Source organism: Juglans regia, chromosome 6 (assembly GCF_001411555.2).
Source record: "Juglans regia cultivar Chandler chromosome 6, Walnut 2.0, whole genome shotgun sequence".
Lineage (NCBI taxonomy): Eukaryota > Viridiplantae > Streptophyta > Magnoliopsida > Fagales > Juglandaceae > Juglans > Juglans regia.
In genome coordinates this window covers 13,983,602-13,997,753 of record NC_049906.1, presented here as the reverse complement: position 1 = coordinate 13,997,753, position 14,152 = coordinate 13,983,602, and the positions used below count along the sequence as shown (strand labels likewise).

The following is a 14,152-nucleotide window of genomic DNA, read 5'->3' as shown; positions in this document are numbered from 1 at the left end:
GATATTAAAGTCCTTTTAAGGAAATAACCGTTGAGGGGATCTCGAGCCTTCTTAATAAGGATAGATATATGAGATATTCCCTGATAACGATATATCCTTATAACTTTATTGACATCCAGAATGTGATACTCATCACTTCTAAGATCATCGGAGTAAATCATGCAGTTTCACTATCCTTATAGGTTGAGCAAGTGCCTAAATAATGGACACCAACTAGTGATTCGAGGTAACTCTTTACGACCCTTTTGAATTCATACTTGACCATCACAAACACTTAGGCATGTGAGGTGTTCTACCCACTGAGCCCTCATGCTTCTTTTGGTGTAGATTGAGTGAGTTCGTCGGTAGTGGTGTGAAACACGTCTTAACAATCTCATCTCCATAAAACTTTCCGATAACTAGGGACCAATGTTTTATATTCAACCACAATTGAGAATAAGAAAGATGTAAACTTCAAAGTCTATCTTCCTCATTTTATTCACCATCTCAATTTCTATTATATTTTATATTTCTATCATATTGTTGATTTGATATTATCTCTAATAGAATAATCCAAAGTATGTAGCACGATCATCCATGATTGCCTTTTAGAAGGGAATACTAGAGGAGAAGGCACAATGACAAAACGACACCTAACAAAAGGTTTGTGTTCAGAGGCAACCATGGTCAACAAAGACGCAACAAAATTTGAATTGAGGGGTGTCTAGCGATCAAGACTTATGGATACTACACATTTGACTAAGAAAGGAGAGAACAAGTTTGAAATTGAAGAGAGGCAAAAGGCAAGGAAATACAATAGGCAAAGAGAAAAAAGTCTCTTTCATAGACCTTGAGGCCAGGGTATCAATAACATGTTATCGAAAATCTAGTTTTAGATATATCCATGTGCCTTAAGGAGGAGATTGGAAGAGATACAAAGTGTTTATCGAGAGAAGAATGCTGATTGCTAAGATTTGCAGAGGAGAGGAAGAAATTCTAAGGCCAAGTTGCATAAACCTCAAAATCAACGGATCCAAACCTAGAACCCACAGATCCACACCACAATATATAGATCTAGAAAAAATAAACATAGATCCAACAAAATATAGAAAGAATATGCGTGAAAAAAAAGGCCTCTTTTGAGATGTTGAGATGATTTGAGATAAGATGTTTTATGAAATTTTGAGAAATGAAAGATAAAAAGTTAAGTAAAAATATTATAATGTTAAAATATTGTTATATTATAATTTTATAAAATTATTTTTGTTTTGAGATTTGAAAAAATTGAATTATTTTTTGTGTTTTGTTTGAAAATTTAGAAAAATTATAATGATTAAATAAAAATTTTAAAAATTTGAAATAGAAAAATGTTTGTTTTTGAGTGCTGATCATCCAAACCAACCCATGAGCAAACCCAGTCATGGAGAATAATAAAATAAGATCAAGAAAAAGAGGAGGGGATGGAGAAGATGGTAAGAAGAAGTTGGGGTGTAAGAAAAAGCTGGTGAACCGGTACTGAGTTTGGTTTGGTTCGGTATCAGTTTTATTTTTATTAAAACCAGTCAAAATCGGTCCAGCTCCCATTTTTCTTTTTCTAAAACCGGATTGGACCGAACTAGACCGGTTCATATATATTATAATTTTTTATATTGTATATAATTTTTTATATATAATATATAATTATATATAAAATAATCTTGTATTAAATGATAAATTATTAATTAGTATAATATTATATTTTAAAATCTTATATCACAATAGTCTATTGTATTAATAATTATACTAATACTATATCATTATATATTATATATTATAATATATCACTATATTATATATTATAATATATCACTATAGTATTATATACTATCCTATAATATACTATTATATATATTATATAATATAGTATATAGTATATTAAAATTGAAAAACCGAACCGAAACCGTTAAGATCGGAAAATACCAGTTTAAGGGGAAACTAGAACGTAATCGATTCTTGAAAATGCAAAATTAGTATATACTGGTTCAGTCCTAAATTTTGTCTAAAATTGGATCAAATTGAACTGGTTACACTCCTAAACAGAATAGAAAAAGAAAAGTTGGTTGGATTAGAGAGAAAGGGATGAGAGAGAGGTGGATGAAAAAAATGTATGGGTTGAAAGAGAAAAATTGAGTTTTCTTTATATACAGGTCCAGGTGGGCGGGTACCCTACTCGCCCCTAGCATGCCTGATCCCGAACGGTGGGCTGATTGGCCACTCCAATACCAGGTAGGTGAGGATGGATGGGCCAATCCAGCAACCCTAGCCATTAGAACATTTGATAGGAGTTAGATATGAAGGACTCGATTGGCAATTTTTTAAAAAGCATATATATATATATATATATATATATAAAAGGAGTAAATCAAATTATCTGATCTGATCTTATCTCATATAGTTATTACAACTTTCTCAAACTTTCATATAAAATATATAATAAATAATTTAACTTTTTCAAATTCCAAAATAAAAATAATATTATAACAACATTTTATTCAATTATCAACAAAACATTTCCTCTTATCTCATCTGAACTGCGTAACCAAAATTTGAAGTGAAAAACATCAGCTTTCTCAAATCTGACTTCATCAAATAGAAACCTTCTTTTTGCATCCTCAAAATCGCGTAAATCTTTGAAACACCAACTATAAATACTTAGTGTTGACTCATTTGATGTGTTTATTCTTCTCACTTTAGATCATAGAGCTCAAATAAAAATTCTAAATTAGCCAAATATGGAATGCAATCATGTTTGACAACAAGAACTACAGAGAGAGAAGATGATACAACAAGAAATATGCATAACTACTCATACTAGATCATCATCTTTGTTCATTAAACTTATTGCTAATAAAAGAGTAAAAGAAGAAGAAAGAAGAAAAACAAAGAGAACAAAGTACTTATATAGCATCATTCATGCGAACATTTGAGTGATGTATTCATCCACAGTGGTGTATTTGACATCTGGGTATAGCTCAGAAGCCTCCACGCCAAAAGATGGCTCAATCTCAAAGTTGGTCTGATCTCCCTTTACAAAGATTGAGTGGTTGATTGATAATATCTTACTGATCGGAAATGGGGACTCTGTATGCATCACAAAACATTATACAATTAGGTTATGATCATGATCAAAACATTCTGCAGTGCAGCAGTGGTATCCTTGAAATCCAGGAAAGGTTTTTTTTTCAAGTAATTACGTACCTTGTATGTCCTTCAAAATCTTGTCTTCTGGAACATAGGTTTTCTCAAGAGTTTTGCCAATCTTGTTTTCCCAAAGGGCAACAAGCTCATTGAATGAGTAAAAGTTTTTAGGAGGCTTGAGGTAGAGAATCTTGTTCAGTGTTCTTGGGTCATCCACTGCTCTAATCGTATAGGTTCCTATGTCATCTTCCTTGTTAAAAATAGCTGCATGCATGATAATAATTATTTTATTTTATTTTAAAAAAATCAACCAGTAATTAAATGGATTATACCATTATCTACAACTGGACACATTTAGCTACGCTTGGTTTGGATAAAAATATTATAAAATTAAAATATTATGAATTAGTTTAATTAATATTATTCTTATTTTAAAATTTAAAAAGTTGATTTTTTTTTTTTTTATATTTTGTTTGAAAGTTTGAGAAAGTTGTTATAACTAAGTAATGATTAGATAAAAAAAATTGAAAAATTAAGAATTTGAAATTAAAAAGTATTTGTATTTGAATGGTATTTAGATGTTGAGATGAGTGAAGATGGATTGAGACCATTTGTAAAACCAAACAGGTACTCTAAACTCATACCTTTTAGATAAAAAGGCAACAAAATTTCAATTTCATGTTTGGTAGTGTAAAATATGTGATATTTTAGGGGATATTTTAGTCATTTCACCTTATATTGGTCAGTAAAATGATCAAAATGCCCTATATTTTACTTCATAATAGATACTATATATATATATTAATTAATTCGGTTGAAATGGAGAAAATTACCTTTGTCCTCACATTTTACATGAGAATCAAAGGCTCGATTTACACAAAACCATCTCATCTCATCATTACAATTTTCTCAAATTCCTCCACAAAATATAATAAACAATTCAACTTTTTCAAATTCTAAAATAAAAATAATATTAAAAAATATTTTTTAATAATATTTTATTCAACTTTTAATAAAATATCTTATATCATCTCATCTGAATTGCGTAATCAAAAGAGACCTAAATATTATTGCAAATTAAGTTCACTAATTACCTTGGGTATTTCCATCTCCATAGATGTAGACTTTGTCCATGGGAGGAGCAGTAACTTCAGGCTGTGCCAATATAGGTATAAAATAGCCAGCGAAGAAGTTGTTTACCACATAAGTGTAGGGGATGCCTTCTGCCTCCACTGCGCGGCGGATTTCCGCCTTCGTTGCAAATGCTTTCTTCGCCGGCCCAACAGCATGCACACGATCCACATCGTTCCCAAATTCTGATGGGAAGAACTTCTGAATATATAACAAGTCATTTTTGAATATGAATCTCTGAATGAATATATAATATGACAAGAAGGAATGAAATCAAAGAGAGAGAGATCATCACACAAAGAGGAATGCATGCATGCTTGACATACCATTCTGTGAGACTTTTGCATTAAATTCAGTAATATTTCTCAAAAATAACTTTCTCTGAATAACTCAAGAAATTAATTTTGTTTTCAATTACATTTTATATTTGATACAGAAATTAGAACTTTTAATTATAACCATTATGCATATCAAAGGTGGCCTAAGTACATATTATTCATCAGGAGATAAATATTTACGAGCAGTGCTAAGTATATGTATTTATAATTTTATTTACAATTTTATGTACAAGATATATTTTATTAGTTTTATTTTTAAATTCAAATTTTGAATTTCAAATTTTAGAATTTTTAGCATATCAATTGTTGACACATCAACATGCATTCTAACCCAAATAAAAATTGTAAGTACATATAGCATTTTTCAATATATATATATATATATATATATATATATATTTTAACAAGAGAAATTATATTTGCAGCCATGGAATGTACAAACGTCGCATAATCTTCTTTAAAAAAATGAGTAAATACGAAATTTACATAAAAAAAATATTTTTTTAATAATAAATCATACTCTTTTTCAAAATAATTGTATAACACTTATACATGATTTCACGACTATATCAAGTATCATTACTCTTTTAACAAAAAGTAGAACAAAACCAAGTAGGAGCTGGTGCACCAGGCTCGTCATGTACATTGGATTACGGATATCAATCCTAATTCTTCACATGGAGAAATATTTTTGCGAGTGTTTAATCACAGCTACCACTTCTCGTTTATTTTTAAAAAATATCTTATTTTATTTAATTATTATAATTTTTTTAATTTTTAATATAAAATAAATAAATTTTTTAAATTTTAAAATAAAAATAATATTAAAAACATTTTTTAATAATATTTTTTTTAATTTTTTAGTTTTAATTTTAATTTATCTGGTCTCATATAAAAACAAACGAGATTTCTTTTGAGTCGACGCGGTGGGGCTCCGGCTCCCATGATTTCTTTTCAGTCGTATGGAATTATTGTGTATTTCTCTCAAACTTGACGTTGCAAAGCTTTTATTTTCCATTAAAACTATATATAATGATAATAACGGGAGGGGAAAAAGCGCAATACTTAAGAGTAGATTTGGAGAGTAAGATGAGAATTTTGTGTTTTATTTTTAAGTTTAAAATATTAAGTTTTAATATTATTATTGTTTTGAAATTTGAAAAATGTGTATTAGGATTTAAAAAAGTTGAATTGTTTATTATATTTTGTATCGAGATTTAAAAAATGTATAATGATGAGATGATAATTTTATATTTTGTTTTATGCCCCAAACCTGCCCCTTTAGATCTGTTCCAATTATTGCTCCAACAGTGCCGCTATAAGAAAATTATTTATTTGTGACCAGTTATTTTTATCGAAAATAATTATTTCCTACTAAAATAAGTCTGTGAACGTCGCAAATAATCTGTTATAAATGTTTATTTTTCTTGTAGCGCGAACAACTTAAAAATCTTTAACCAATGAGTAATGATAATTTTTATTTCAAAATAATAATAAAATTGATAAAAAATAACAAAATCACGGATGAATAATATTTCTCTAAGTCATTATGTTCAATTAATTAAAAGAGAAGATGACAACAAAACAATATTATAATTGGGATAAGTTGAAGTAATTTCAACGTGCCAACCTTAATGTTACCAGCTTCTTTAATGGCGGCAACGATCTTAATCTGATCTGCAAATTGAGGTGGCCCTACCGTTGATATCACTACATCCACCTGCTTCATTGCCTTTACCAAACTCTCATGGTCATAGAGATCTCCCTGCAAAATCATAGGATCACAGATTCACGGGAATACCCATATTGTATATTACACTCTCATTTTATTTTTATTTTATTTTATCGATTTTAAGAAAAAATTAATAGGATGAAATTAAAATATAAATGTAATGTAGAGCATGTACGTACATGGAGCAAAGTGACCCCTAAGTCGTTGAATTTCTCGACGAGTTCTCGCTTTGAAGGATTGGGATCGGAGAGTGTGCTCTCTCTGACCAAAGCATAGGTGGGATGGCCAGCCTTTGTGCTCGCTTCGACGATGAATTTTCCGATGTAACCGGTGCCTCCGATGATCAAAATCCTGCTTTTCATAGCCATCTATACCAAAGTTTTCGAAGAAATTAAGAGAAATTTCCAACAGTAGTCTAGGAAGTGGCCGTGGAAATTTGGTAGGGGAAAAGGTGGAAGGCCTCTTATCATGATTTATGAAGCTGTGGGGAGAAATATTTATAGATAAGATCGGGGTTCTGCATGGGTGGAGACCAAATTGTCTGATTCATTGGATGATGATGATTGTATTATTTTTATTTTTATGATAAAAATAAATTTATTGATTGACATGATTTTATATGATATGTTAAATTTATTTTATAATATAAATAAATAATTTATAATTTAACGTACTACTTCAAACAACATCATCACTTTATAAATTTATTTTTATGAGATCTCTTTATAATTAAAATATTTTACTTACTATTATAATATAAAAAGAAATGAAAAGAAGATTGATATCTTCGTTTATTTTAGTAAACAATACTCATATACGTGATTGTTTAGTGAACACAAAACAACGTTTTTAAACGTGATTTGAACTGTGTTCGGTGTGAAAAACAAGATATATATTATAATGTGGCCGTAAAAGAGAAGAGCCAATCGCCACCATCGACCTGGCCAGTGGCCCCTCGTAGCATTTATTTAATTGCAAATCGTGCATCCAGCCTTTTCTCCACCTTAATATCAATAGTATGTGTTCACGTACAGCTAAATTGGTCTACCACTTCGATCGGAACTGCATGCCTTGTGTTGTACTTTGCTCTATATCATCAATATTTCTTTTGTTTGTACAAAACTTAATTTTTAGTGAAAAAAAAACAAAAATTCTCAATATATGATTCATTAGACTACAAAATATTCAATTTCTTTAGAATAATATGTGTAGTTCTAATAAATTTTTTTGAAGAAATTAGTACTTTTGCAACTTTACTATATCAAATTACCTAATTAAGTTGTTAACATATTAGATGATGTATATTGAATTTATATTCGAATTATGGTATCAACGACAACTTCAATAGATTAAAAGTTACATTGTTCATTAACCATCGTAAGCATATAATTTCCTATACTGAAACAAAAGAATGGAAATTACAAGAATACCTGAGAATCTTTTTCTCGAGAACCGAACAAAGTATAGAGAAAGGAATACATTTTTGTTCTGCCATAGCCATCTTTGCAGTGTGGGAAAGCAAAGAGGGTTTACAAGACACTCTTAGGGGTCTTTGTCTTCTCAGACCAGCTTTCTACCTTTCTTACAAGTTATAAAAAGCTTTAACCTACTCAGGGTCATGTATACTCATGAGTAATTTGAAAAAAATTACATTTTCCAACGGGCCCAACCTCCCATAAATGAAATAAAGATACAACTATATTTTTTTGTGTTTTTTGTGAATTCTAATATTTAAAAAAAAAAAAATCAAATTTAACTCGAAACCAGAATTCAGGTTTTAAAAAATTCGGATTCATTTGGGTTCCGGCCCAGATTTCGGTCCAGATACACCTGAGTTCCTGGACCGGAACCTGGATGAACAGTCCTAAGGTTATACGTGTAGTCAAACACAACTTTCTCTTCCTCATCCATTAACCCACAATCTGGGTTCCTCTTCAAACTTCTTGGTCCCATCATCCATGTTAAGAAGTAAGCAAAATAGAGGCGACGCCATTGAAGGAAAACTTTCGGTATATTTTCATAATAGATGTACAGTGGCCTATATAATACAGAGGAGGAATTCAAATTCCTTATGCTACGAAACACAAAAGGAAGGAAATAGTTTCCTAAAGCTGTCAATATAAAAAGAAGATATTATACAATAAAATATAATAAAGATGGGATCCTCAAGATCAATAATACTTGTAAGAAAGTAAGAAATCTGGAAAATGAATTGGAGAACCTCGAGAGAATTCTTATTTCACGTAAAGAAGAAAATAATAATACAAATCTGAAAGGGAAACATTCCCGCTGTTTAAATAGGCCTAAGTTACGTAGCTGTCTAACAGAAAGGGAAAAGAGAATATACAGTTGTCGGTTTGTTAGCTAACAAACTAAAGGATTGTGGGGATTAATGGAGAATCCGTGGCTTGTAGCAGGGTAGTTTGTTATTCGTTTTCTGCATGTGGCTTGGCTGCTTCGTGAATGCGTGGATTTCCGTCATGCATGATATCGGTTGCATGCTCTGAGTCATGGGGATGAACGTCATGTTCCAATAATACTCCCCCTCATGTTGGAGCATGAAGGTCTGAAAGGCCCAACTTGTGTGATAAGATTTGAAAGCGTTCACGGCCCAAGGCTTTGATGAAAATGTCAGCAACTTGATTGGTGCTCGAGACATGGGCAGTGGAAATAAGGTGAGATCATAACTTTTCACGAACAATATGATAGTCGATCTTGATATGCTTGGTATGTTCATGAAAAACTGGATTCTGAGTAATGTGGAGAGCAACTTGACTATCACAATAAAGTAACATAGGCTGAGGATCAGGGACAATAATATCATTAAGGAGTGTCTTGAGCCAAACAAGTTCATAGGTAATGTAGGCTAAGGCATGATACTTAGGTTTAGCAGAAGAACGAGAAACTATGGCTTATTTCTTCCTATGCCAGGGAGATAGAAATAGTGCCAAGTTGGATAAAGAAACTAGCGCAATGTGAGAGGACAATTGGCCCAATATGTGTCTTAATAAGCAGAGATTTGCAGTGGGTTATCAACAGAGAATAAAGGCCTTGATCATGAGATGATTTGATGTAATTTAGCACAAGAATGAAGACATCATAATGTGGTTGGTGTGGTTGATGCATGAATTGACTCAAAATGTTGACAGGGAAAACAATGTCTGACCTTGTAATGGTGAGATGGATTTATTTACCTCCCAAACGTTGATCTGAGCTCGGATCAGAGAGAATGGCACCATCTGTGTCAGTGAGCTTAAGGTTCTATTCCATGGGAAAATGAGATGGGCAAGTGCCTAAATGGCCACTATCAATGAGAATATCTAAGGCATATTTGCGCTGGTTGAGAAAAATACCGGTAGGAGATTGGGCAACATCTAATTCATGAAAGCATTTTAAATAGCCAAGATCCTTGATTTTGAATTTTTGAGCAAGGAAGCTCTTGATCTCGGTGATGGCAGAGGGATCATTGCCTACTATAAGAAGATCATCAACATAAAGAAGGATAAGAGTAAAAGATGAACCTTGGGAAAGAGTGAAGAGGGAATGATCTGCCTGAGAATGTCAAAATTCAGTAGTAATCAAAATAAAATGGGTGAGGTATGTAAATGTTTAAGATTTTGTATGCATCAAATAAACCCATGTGGCTCGAGAATAATCAACTATGGTTAAAAAAATTGTGAGCACCAGAACTAGGAGTAGTAGAATAATCACCCCATATATCAAAATAAATTCGATGGAAAATAAAAGAGCTTTTATTAGGATTTAATGAAAAAAGAAGACGAGTGTGTCTCACTCATGCACAAACATTGCATGGGAAATTAAAAGGAAAATTTGACAAAGTTTTGAGAATACAAGATGAGAACGGGTGACCATATGTTAATGCCAAAGAGAATGATTGTGAAGACGTTGAGAGTGTAAGGCCATGTAAAGGAGTGGTTTGTAGTGGTAGAGACCATCACACACTTCACTCAGTCCAATCAGCTTCCTCATGGAAAAGTTCTGAAAAACATAAAATGTGAAAAAAAATAATAATAAAACAACACAATTGAGGGCAGTGGTGATGTTGCTAATGGACAATAAATTAAATTTTAAAAAAGGAACATATAAAACATTAGTTAAGGAAAGATTTGGGGACAAGAGAATGGTGCCAAGTTGTGTGATAGAAATGGTATAACCAGTGGGTAGTCGAATGGGGTACTGAGTATCGAGTGGGCGGACATCCACAATATTAGAAGATTGGGAGGACATATGATCCGTTGCACCTGTATCAATGACCCAATCTGATTCATGTGGGGAAGAAACAAGATTGCATGAAGATAAGATACCAATAGGTGGAGGATGTAAACTAGAGCAAATCCATGAGTAGTCGATATGCTCAACTGGGAGGCCAGGGATAGCACTGTCTGTTGAAGAACTTGGAAGACTATTGACACTGTTCACCATAGGATAGGACCCAGGTTGCTTATCTAAAGAGGAGGATGAGTGTTGGTGTGGTCGTCCTTGTTGATTGGTGGGATAACCAAGGAGCTTGTAGCAGATGGATTTCCAATGTCTAAGAGCACCATAGTGATCGCACTTGGGACGACCACGAACCTTGCCTTTGGAGTCAGAATGACAGTGTTGGTTTGGAGAGCGAGTTACGAACATTGTAATAGTATCCGAAGGAGATGTAGGCAAATGGAGAAGGCGTTTTTTATCTTCCTAGTGAAGGATGGAGTAAACCTTGCTCATGGAAGGAAGCAGGTCCATGGCTAAAACTTGATTTTGAATGGAAGCATTTGAAATCATGAAGGTCCATAAAAAATTGGAAGACTTGCTTGGTGTCGTGTATTTGATGAAGAGCCAAGAAAGCACTGCAGGATCAAGGAGGAATGGATTGTAACATGTTCAGTTCATCCCAATATGATATGATTATCGTGTAGTAATTAGAGATGGACATGGAATCTTGACGTAATGTGGCGATGTCTCGCTTCAATTTGAAATTTTTGGGATTGTTACTTTGAGAGAACGAGCTTCAAGATCAATCCAGACAACACGAGCATTTTCATGGTAGATAAGACTGGAGACCAGAGACTTATCAATGGAGTTGAGAAGCAATGAAAGTACCATGTCATTGCAGCAATCCCAGAGACGAGCATTAGTGAGAGGGTCAGTTGGTTTAGTGAGTGATCCATTAATGAAACCGAGTTTCTTTTTGGCATTGAGAGCCATCTTCATGGCACGCTTCCATGTGAGGTGACTGTCATAGGTAAGAGGAGTAGAAACAAGAAGGGAACTAGGGTGATCTCCAGAGTGAAGGAAATATGGCGATGAAACGTCTGTTATGGATTGGGGCTTGTATTTGAGAAGAGACAAAGAAGCCACGTTAAAAAAAAGAGACGGTGAGAATATGGGTAGGAATGTCAGATTGATGTGGGTTCTGATGCCATGTTAAGACATAAGCAAAACAAAGGTAGCGCCATTGAAGAAAAACTTTATGTACATTTTCATAAAGATGTATAGTGGCCTATATAATACAGAGGAAGGATTTAAATCCCTTATGCTATGGAACATGAAGGAAGGAAATAGTTAATAAAAGCTGTCAATATAAAAAGAAGATATTATATAATATAATATAATATAATAAAGATGGGATCAACAAGATCCATTATACTCCATATCTACGACTCCTTCCATCACCACCATGCTTCCTTCATTCAACTCCATTCCTAGGATTAAACTTGATGACACCAATTATCTTTGTTGGATCTCACAACTTCCTCCTATTCTTTGTAGCTATGATGTGTTAGGGATAGTTGATGGTACAAAACTCAGTTCCTCTAAATTTCTCTCAGAAACAGATCGTGATACTAGAATGTTAATCCAGCTCATGTCCTTTTGTAGAAAAAGGACCAGCATCTATTAAGTTGAATCATTTGTTCTCTCTCATCAACAATAGTCTATCTATGTAAGTCATTAGTTACATGGGATACACTTGCTAGTCAATATGCTACTGCATCTAGATCAAGGATTTCCCATCTCAAGTGACAGTTGGACAGTCTTAATCAAGGCACTAAATCTTGTGGAGAAAACTTGTTGTTGTAGGCAAACCTGTCCTAGATGAAGATTTAATCTCATTTGTTCTTGGAGAACTCAGCCCCACATATACCTCTTTCAAAATTGCATTCAAATTTTCAATTCGTGACGATGACATGTTCTTTTAAGATTTCCCAATTGAGCTTCTAAATTATGAAATCATCCTAGAGACCCAGCATCAACATGTTGCTTTTGTTGCTAGTAATGGATCCTTTGCCTTTTACACTACCAAACCTTCTTCAAATTACTCTGCTCACCAACCCTTTTGTCGCCCTAAATTCTCCTAAAATAAAAAAAGGCAATAAAAGACCACAATCAAATGCCTTTGGCTCCAACTCACCCAAACCTCAGAACCCCTCAACTGGTAACCAGGCAATATTTCACCTTGCCAAATATGTGGTAAAAGCAATCACTAAGCTCTTGATTGCTTTCATTGCATGGACTCCTCCTACCAAGGATGTCACTCATTTGTATAGTTGGCCGCCATAGCAGCTTTGATCAACACTTAGTTCAATAATGTAGATTGGTTTGCTAATAGCGGTGCAAATGTGACTGCACCTGATGCAAACAACATCATGAACCTGTCGCCTAGGAATTGAGATAGTAGGGATAAGTAATAGCCTAGGTTTGCACATCTCTCTCATACAAGACCTTCCCACATAAAATCCAAAACATCTAAACTTGTTTTAAAGATTGTGCTCCATAGTCCTACTGCATCAACCAGTCTCTTATCAATTAATCAATTTTGTGTAGGTAATAATTGTCACTTTCAACTAACTAGATTTGATTACAATGTGAAGGACAAAGATAGGTGTGGTACTCCTTTAAGGTCCCAGTACAAATGTTTTATATCCTATTCATCTTTTTGCAAATAAATGAAAGTGTCTCAAGGTTTTCCTTGGTGTCAAAGCCTCTAGTACCACTTGGCATATGCGATTGGGACATCCTTCAGAGTCAATTCTCTATCGTTTCCTTCAAGGTCAATTCTCTGTCGTTTACTTCAGAGTCATCAACTTTTCTTAAGTGCTCCTATGTCCAAAGGGCATGTTTGTGAACCTTGTCAACTTGGCAAGGCCAAACAACAACCCTTATTAGATTCAACTAGAATTTCTAAGTCACCCTTATAGTTAATTCATTATGACGTTTGGTACTCACTTGTGATATCTAATCATGGGTTAGATTCTATATACTCTTTATAGATGAATTTAGTAGGTTCACATGGTTGTATCCTATTTCAAACAAAGTTGAAGCTTCAATTGCTTTCTTAAACTGAAACTTCTAGTAGAAAATCTCTTCTCCAACACTATTGAACAATTAAAATTTTATAATGGAGGTGAATACACCTCTACACAATTTGAAACCTTTCTAAGTCAATGTGGCATATTTCATAGATTAACATATCCTCACACCTGTCAACAAAATTTTATTACTAAGAGGAAGCATTGATATTGTTGAAATAGAATTAACTCTTTTGGATCAATCAGGTTTACCTCAAACCTACTGGGCAGACTCATTTCTTACTGTAGTACATCTCATTAATAGATTACCATCTCTATTTTTGAACTTCAAAACACCATTCCTTAGGTTGTTTGGTAAAGAACCAAACTAGACTCTTCGTTGTATGCTTGGCTTTTTTTGTTATCCCTCGTTAAAACCTTATGTAGATCATAAGATAATCTATTGCAAGAAACCTTGCATCCTTTTGGAGTATTGCTCCAAC

General features: G+C 33.2%; 1 protein-coding gene across 1 annotated transcript; it reads right to left on the bottom strand.

The window, feature by feature from the left end:
• Positions 1-2,716: 2,716 nt before the first annotated feature.
• Positions 2,717-6,827, bottom strand: LOC109020976 (phenylcoumaran benzylic ether reductase Betv6-like). The gene is made up of 5 exons (XM_035691281.1): positions 6,537-6,827; positions 6,256-6,390; positions 4,251-4,488; positions 3,217-3,420; positions 2,717-3,099 (listed from the first exon to the last, which is right to left on the bottom strand). The coding sequence occupies exons 1-5, from the start codon at positions 6,723-6,725 to the stop codon at positions 2,930-2,932; spliced, it is 936 nt and encodes a 311-aa protein (XP_035547174.1). The 5' UTR covers positions 6,726-6,827; the 3' UTR covers positions 2,717-2,929.
• Between the last annotated feature and the right edge of the window lie 7,325 nt (positions 6,828-14,152).

Bases quoted from the DNA above. Each gene is read 5' to 3' on its own strand.
- LOC109020976 (XM_035691281.1), bottom strand. From the start codon at position 6,725: ATGGCTATGAAAAGCAGGATTTTGATCATCGGAGGCACCGGTTACATC. The intron at 4,489-6,255 runs GTTGGCACGTTG...TTATATATTCAG, and splicing joins AAGAAGCTGGTAACATTAAG to AAGTTCTTCCCATCAGAATT. The intron at 3,100-3,216 runs GTACGTAATTAC...TGATGCATACAG, and splicing joins GATTTTGAAGGACATACAAG to AGTCCCCATTTCCGATCAGT.